Source organism: Octopus bimaculoides, chromosome 1 (genome assembly GCF_001194135.2).
Source record: "Octopus bimaculoides isolate UCB-OBI-ISO-001 chromosome 1, ASM119413v2, whole genome shotgun sequence".
NCBI lineage: Eukaryota > Metazoa > Mollusca > Cephalopoda > Octopoda > Octopodidae > Octopus > Octopus bimaculoides.
This window is the reverse complement of record NC_068981.1, coordinates 94,145,748-94,153,935: the sequence shown is the minus strand read 5'-3', so window position 1 is coordinate 94,153,935 and position 8,188 is coordinate 94,145,748. Positions and strand designations below refer to the sequence as shown.

The window sequence follows — 8,188 nt, the reverse complement described above, 5'->3', positions numbered from 1 at the left end:
AACTTTACCCCAAATCGGGCTGAAAGCCCATTTGATCCTTCGTTACACTGTCGTACAGTTGTGTAGATAATGGCAGGAACGTCATCCTGCTACAAAACATACTTTAAGAAAAATCATTCCACTCATGCCAACATGGAAAAATAAATTATTAGTAAAGTAAAAAAAAACCCAAATAATTTGCTATCTGTTTTGATAACATTATCTGAGAGATGTGCAAAACATGAAGCGTTAATATAAAAGGCTTTTCTTCATTAGCATTTAAACCAGCCAAATCTGGCCCAAATATACTACCTGTTTTTATGTTCAGACTAGCCAGATCCTATCTCTTGCACCTTTCCTACAATGTCATTCTAAAAGTAAACAATCGCATCATCAAAATCTCGATAATGCATGAGATAATGCAAAATAATGCAAATAAATAAGAATTACATTTGACAGAATAATGTGAATGCTAAAGGGTTATGTAATTTTTATCTTTTGAAGAATGGAATGCATGAAAAGAGAACATGATTTGAAAACTGGAAACTAGATTTGTGTTTGGCATACTGAGCTTGCTTCTTTTTGTTTTTAGATAATTAAGTATTTCTGTTTGCTTTCAGAGGAAAATCACATAATTATTTTTGGTAATCTGGATGTTGAACTTGGACTAGAAGGTTTGTTGCATTATATTTTCTTAATTAAATATAAACATTTCTATATCATTGCCTTATTATTGCTACTTTATTGCTTAATTACCAATATTTGTGGTTAGGTTTGAAGCCCTGGATTTGTATTGATAATTTAATACTTACATGTCTGCCTCTAAATTATTATAACAAATTATTGAAACACAAACACACACACACATACAAAAAAAAAACAATATTTGCTACATATATTTTGTTTATTTTTCGCTAGTTTCAATCACTGGATTGCAATCATGATGAGGCACTGCCTTCAAGAGTTTTAGTCAGTCATTTAAGCCCCAGTACTTATTTCAACATCTTATTAATCTTTAGTTATTGACTAGCTAAGTTACCATTTTTTTTCCTAAAGTAAATAGATGGTGGTGGTATACACCTACACATGCATTACATATATATGTGTATATATATATACATACATGTTCCAGTAAATTCTGTCTGGCCCATGCAAGCATTGACAGGTGGACATTAAACAATGTATGTGTATACATATATACATACATTCACACACACACATGGGTTTCCACACAGTTTCTCTTCTCAAGAACATTAGTCGACTTTGAGGTTACAGTGAAAGACATTTGCCCAAAGTGTTGTGCATTAGAGTCAAGCCCTGAACCACAGGGCTGCAAAGCAAACTTCACAACCAATGACTATACCCACAAACTCTGAAACAGTTTATAAAATGTCTGGTGTAATTGTTCATGATTAAATGATATTAAATACTGTGATTGTGAATAGTGAACTTTTTATCATTTTCCTTATACTCTTTTACCAAATGAAACCTGAAAATTATTCAATGACTATTCCCTCAGGAGTTCTTCAAATGTCAAGTTCTGTTTCAGAAACATATATGCTACAAATGAAAATAGAAGTGGTGATTTATCTCCAATCCAAATTTATGCCAACACCATTTCGAGCATGGCCGTTGCTAGTACCTCCTGACTGACCTTCATGCTGGTGGCACGTAAAAGCACCCACTACACTCTCGGAGTGGTTGGCGTTAGGAAAGGCATCCAACTGTAGAAACTCTGCCAAATCAGATTGGAGCCTGGTGTAACCATCTGGTTCACCAGTCCTCAGTCAAATCGTCCAATCCATGCTAGCATGGAAAGCGGACGTTAAACGACGATGATGATAATGATGACAGTTTATTACTAACCTGCCAGTTTATAAATATATCATGATTTTTTTTGTTTGAAAAGTAAAATAATTTGAACTATTTGCATAAATCTTAATTTCTCTTTTTATGTCACTTCTCCTAAGATTTCCCAGCAGAAACTGGGGGGTAAACTTTATTCATAAAAAAAAATCAAAAATCTCATAAGAGCCCATTAAGCAAGACAAACATTATCCAAATGTTTGTGTGAAAATAGAAAACAAATTCTCATTGTGTTTTTAGGAAGCCAGTAAACATTTTTTTAAAAAATTAAACTTTTAAAGCGACATTTATCATTCGTCATAACAAGTTTTTAAAAAATCACCTCCCAGAATTATTTTCCTTTAATTTTTACAATTAGAGCTAAAACTTTAGTTTCAAGCAGTTTATTGCCATCAAAAAAAAAAAAAAACTTAGATCATCCTCATGGTTGGCAACATCGGCAGCATTTTCTGTCCATTTTCCATTGTAGCATAGGATAGATGAGCTGCTATTTTCTGAATTGGTTGTTATTGTAACCCACTTTACTCATAGATTGGTGCTCATGCATGTCCTTTTGGCTTGGTATTTACAAGCACTAATCTGTGAAAGTAGTGGCTTCTTATAAGAATTGAATTAAATTATATCAATCCAGCCAACCCATGCCGACATGGAAAGTGGACATAAAGCGATGATTTGTGTTTTACATAAGGTAAAAGACTGCTATTAATGGATATTTATATGCAACTGTTACTTATTTCAGTCAATATATGATGCTTTATACTAAAGATCTGCAGAAGACTTATAACACCTTCCCATATTTTGTTGTATCTTGGGAGGGCCATTATGCCAATCATTCTTTCTTATTTTGGCACAAGGCCTCAGACAAGTCTGAAGCAGACCTGCAGTGGAGAGGGCTTGTCATTGGTGAAGTTGAAAATGACAATGAAAGAACTTTGACAAACCTAACTAATTGATTGACTAATTAACCCATTACCTCCCATAATTCTATTAACTGGGATTTCTAGCATAAAACTACCTTAGAAACACGCTGGAATGATCAAAATAACATTTTAAATAGAAATAAGCAAGATATTGGGTGAAAAATTAGCAAACCTCATTTGAATATCAGAGAAATATACCTAGTAGATATAGCAAAAAGGTTAGATATGTGTAAATATTGACAGATAATTACGAAATTTGTAATTTTTAAGTGATCTCATGAGATCACTGGTAGGTTAACCTAGCAATTAATTGAACAATGGTTTAACTAATACATTAAATGTTAAGAAATTGATTAATAAAAAAACAATGAAATGAAACCAGTGCACATATTTATTATTGGTTTGATAACCCTCCCAAGACATAACAAAATCTGTTTCAGCATATGAGTTCATCACATCTAGAATCTTGCAAACCAAATATGAAAACAAAACCTTCCCAGGTATTGATCTAACATATTTTACTTTTATTTTTCAGTAAAAGAATTACTGCAAGAACATGGTTACATTCAGTGTGTAGTCACTGAAAAACCTAGCATGTTACCTCTTGAGTTGAATCGCAGTGTTAGTCAACCACATCTCAAAAGAAGTAACAGTAGCTACAATAGCAGTGTCAGTTTGTGTAGCCATTTAGCTTGTTCCAAAACAATGGCAGGAAACATTTGGTTCAATAAAAATTCAAAGCACTTATATACAGGTACTTGTCCTTTTTTTTAAAAAAAATTCTTTCTAACATTATCTAAAGTTGTTAACAGTTGTAAATGTTTTCCAAGAAGAAAGTAAAATAAGAACTAACTACTTCTGACAAGAAATTAGAATATGCAAACGTTAATCCCAATAATTTTTTGCCTATCTTCCATAGTATGAAATGCCCAAATTTGAAAAAGCTTTTCATCAACAGGCTAATCTTTATCTTTCACTTGTTTCAGTCAGTGAACACCAGACACTCTGGGGCATCGCCTTAAAAGAATTAGTCAAACAAATTGAGCCCAGTACTTCTTTTTTAAGGCTGATACTTACTTTATCAGTCTCTTTTGCTGAACTGCTAAGTTATAGAGGTGTAAACATATCACCACAAGTTATCAGGCTGTAGTGGTGGGGACAAACACAAAGACACTCACACACACACACAATGGACTTCCACTCAGTTTCCAGCTACCAAATTTACTCAAAAGGCATTGGTCAGATTGGAGTTATAGTAGAAGACTTTTGCACAAGTTGCAAAGCAGTGGAACTGAAACCACATGGTTCCAAAGCAAATTTCTTAACTGCATAGCTAAGCCTGTGCCTTTGTTCCTGTTAACTTGACAAGAAACAGCTGTCACTCTAATCACAGCTCACTGTCTGGTAGTGAGAAGAGTATCTACCTGTGTTAGCATATTAGATGATTTTTGTTAATTTAGACATGTGCATACTGTTGAAGGTGGAGGTGCAATGGCCCAGTGGTTAGGGCAGCGGACTCGCGGTCATAGGATTGCGGTTTCGATTCCCAGACCGGGCGTTGTGAGTGTTTATTGAGCAAAAACATCTAAAAGCTCCACGAGGCTCCGGCAGGGGATGGTGACGAACCCTGCTGTATTCTTTCACCACAACTTTCTCTCACTCTTACTTCCTGTTTCTGTTGTGCCTGTAATTCAAAGGGCCAGCCTTGTCACACTGTGTCACGCTGAATATCCCCGAGAACTACGTTAAGGGTACACGTGTCTGTGGAGTGCTCAGCCACTTGCACATTCATTTCACGAGCAGGCTGTTCCGTTGATCAGATCAACTGGAGCCCTCGATGTCGTAAGCGACGGAGTGCCAACAACAACAACAACAATACTGTTGAAGATACATAAAAATACACATTAGGATTAAAGAAACTTCAAACTCTTTTCTTGAGAGAATTGACTAGTTTTTATTTTGGTTTCAGTTTTAACCCTTTAACATTTAAAAGCCTAAATATTCTATTTGTTTTATGTTCGAATCAACCAGATCTAGTTATCTCATAATGTCATTCTAAAATGACATTGTTGGATTTATACTTATCCAACAATGTCATTCTAAAAATATTCATTCAAGCGGGATCACTGCCAGAGCAGCGGTCTCGCTTCCGTGCCGGTGGCACGTAAAAAGCACCATTTGAGCGCGATCGTTTCCAGCTTCGCCTTGAGCGTGACCTTTGCCAGTACCACCAGACTGGCCCTCGTGCCAGTGGCACATAAAAAGCACCCACTACATTCTCGGAGTGGCTGGCATTAGGAAGGGCATCCAGCTGTAGAAACTCTGCCAGGTCAGATTGGAGTCTGGTTCACCAGTCCCCAATCAAATTGTCCAACCTATGCTAGCTTGGAAAGCAGATGTTAAATGATGATGATCACTGAAATCCCAAAGCTATGAGATGATGCATAATTAATTCAAAACATTTGACAAAGAAATCTAAATGTTAACGGGCTAAAACATATAATGTTGAAAATATAATGTGTTGTGATATTTATTGCTTATTGTCGTTGGTTAAGATGTTTATTGTTCTCTCTATATGATGTAATGTGGACTATTATTTGTTTTGAAATTGCCTTCAGTAGAATCTCTACTCTGTATGGTATTACTATTTCTCTATGTGCAATTTTGTTGGCCTAGATGTGGCCCCTATTTTTGTTTTTCATATTTAATGCTTTAATTATTGTTGTTTACATTTCCATTCTCTTTAATTTATTTTGTTTCAATCCAAAGGTCCTTGTACTTTGATACCTTTGAATTGTATTTGAAACTCTATGTATTTTGGTGTGTGGTTATATCACATTTTAGATTATAGATTAGAAGTTTTATCATACTGCCCTGTGGGGGTAACCATATACTTGATCTTATTTGTAATTTTATCTGTGAAAATATAGTCTTTGACAAGATAAGACAGCTAAAATAAGAGAAATGAATGTCTATTTTGAATTAAAAAAACCTTCTGCATTACCTATTAGCTTTAATATTTTTAATTTACACTGGTTAATCATTTTGTAAGTCATAGCAAATCCCTGTTTCAAATTTAATTTAACCAATTAGATTTAATTAGGGGAAAGGTGGTTCCTTGAACTTTGCAGGCCCATCTGATTGTTAGAAGGGTAGTTGTTATATAGTTAATACTTTTGAAGAATGATATTAGTAGACAAAGAAGGAAAAGCAGAGATCCAGTGGAAAAAAAGAATTAGAATAAAAGTCTTTAATGTAGTGATTGGTGATTAAGACACCGCAAAGATGTTAGTGAGGAGAGATAAATGCATGGGTATTTTACTGAAGGTTACATGGCTGCTTGTTAGTTCAGAGAAGCAGACTGTTTTTCTCTGTGCTAGACAGAGGAAGAAAGCAATGGTTGGAATCTTTTCAAACTTCTTAGACAGATATGATCGATATGGTTTGATGCTCAATTTGAATATCTAGCATATTCAATCTTTTCTTATCAGCAACCATTTTTTGATAAAGTCAAGACTGAGTGTGTGACTTGTATTCTAATGTGATTGCACATGAACTTTGCAGAGACAAATAATAATGGCCCATGTATGTTCTGGCCTTCAAGAGGAAACCTAGTCTTTGGAATACAATTTTAGTAATGTTATATACATGAGGTCACCATGAGAGATTGTCAGAGATTGAGGCCTAGCTTTTGTAGCAATATTATGGTTAGCTTTGTGTTGTTCATGCTTAAGGAAGAAGTGTAATACAAGACTCTGTCTTTGGTTTGTATGATGAAGGATGTTTTTGAAGCTTTTGTTCATGGAGCAAGTGCAAGTCTGCCATGAAGTGTCTTGGTTATGTGTGGATGATACATGCTGTGGTAGATCAATTTGACATCAGACTCTCAATCCAAAGGATGTTGGACAGAAGGAGGCATATATATGGGGAAACTTTGTTAGAAAACTTTGTTAAATACAGTCAAATAATTTGGATTGTTTCGTATGTTGTTCTCATTTTTCTGGTTGAAATGTGATATAATAGATATCTTGCTTTTTTGTCTTTTTGTGGAATGCTGAATTTAAAGATTTTTTGTTTTATTTATATATTTCTTCATTTCTTTTCCAGGTTATAATGAGATTATTTCTAAAGGTTTAACAAATATATTAATCCCCAATGGCTGGAGCTGGGGCGGTGCAGTCAGTAAATACTATCCAGCCTGGGCTGAATTCTACACGGAAAACAACTTGAGCCAACAATGTTTCACTCCCGGCTTAGAGAGTATCAGATTTACGTTAACAGACTGAATTTTCTAGAGAATTAAAATCTTATAAATTTATGAAACTAATTTATTTTGAACTGGACTGATTAATTAAATGTGAAATAATAAATGCATGGATGTGTGTAATATATTGCATGAATGTGAGCATGTGCATTATAAATATGTGTTTGTTATTGTTTTACATATGAGAGAAGTGTCAGGTACTCTGAAGTGAGTACGTTCAGGATACTGGTGTTTCCAGTTAAACATATCACAGATTTCAGAATTAGATGCCACTTACTTAAAAGGCCACAACATTGGTATTGACTAAAGTTTGAAGTAGCCTAAGGAAGTTAGTTTCAAAGCATCAAAAGAATTGTTTTGAGCCCATACATTAGGTTCCCTAAATTATAATCAAAGTCGTTTATACTTTCTAATATCAAAATTTACCATTTGTTTACAATCTGTGACCACTCCATTATAATTTAAATTTTACAATTCTTTTGATGCTTTGAAAATTTGGTATTTTCAAAATATCCAAATCATCAACATAGAATAATATTCAGTACTTTCAGCAGACATCAGCTATTCAATATACAACATACATATCCTGCTTGCTTGAATACATAGAAGCAGACTAGAACTAGAGTTGAATTTATATCCTATATGTTGTCCAAACATTATAATGTTTTCAAGATTTCTTGGAAAACCATGACCTAGACCCCTTCTTTTCTTCCAACGAAGCTGGATTTGTTGATATTTCTGTGGTGCTTCCATGTCAATGATTAATGTAATATGCTGAAAAGATAAGGCCTTGATAACAATGTTTATATTACACAACTTACACAGCTACTGTTTTGTATACTTAATCCAAGTGTGGTTCTCATGATTATTACTACTTGGTATTGACTAAAGTTTGAAGTAGCCTAAGGAAGTTAGTTGCAAGATGTTAATAAAGTAAGAATTAATACTTTTGTAAGTCATGTCAAAACTTATTAAATATATAACTATTTTATTTTTTGTAACTAACATAGAGGACATACTTCTGTGAAAGAGAATCTTAAGTGTGTGTATGAGTGCAATAATTTTGGAAGACTTTATGTATATATATTCTGGTGCTGTTTTCAGGATAGCAAAAACAGAGAATTACAATTGTGAATTCTGAAAACCACAAAGTTGAGAA

At 34.1% G+C, this 8,188-nt stretch overlaps 1 protein-coding gene across 3 annotated transcripts in view; it reads left to right on the top strand.

Moving 5' to 3' along the window:
- The window catches only part of LOC106875285 (endonuclease/exonuclease/phosphatase family domain-containing protein 1), an 84,708-nt gene extending 77,616 nt beyond the window's left edge, over positions 1-7,092 (top strand). For all 3 annotated transcript variants that reach the window (XM_052968280.1, XM_052968275.1, XM_052968279.1), the window contains exons 7-9: positions 600-653; positions 3,301-3,519; positions 6,873-7,092. In XM_052968280.1, coding sequence (XP_052824240.1) covers positions 600-653; positions 3,301-3,519; positions 6,873-7,051 — 452 coding nt within the window. In that variant the 3' untranslated portion in view covers positions 7,052-7,092. The remainder of the gene's footprint in view (positions 1-599; positions 654-3,300; positions 3,520-6,872) is intronic.
- The last annotated feature ends 1,096 nt before the right edge of the window (positions 7,093-8,188 follow it).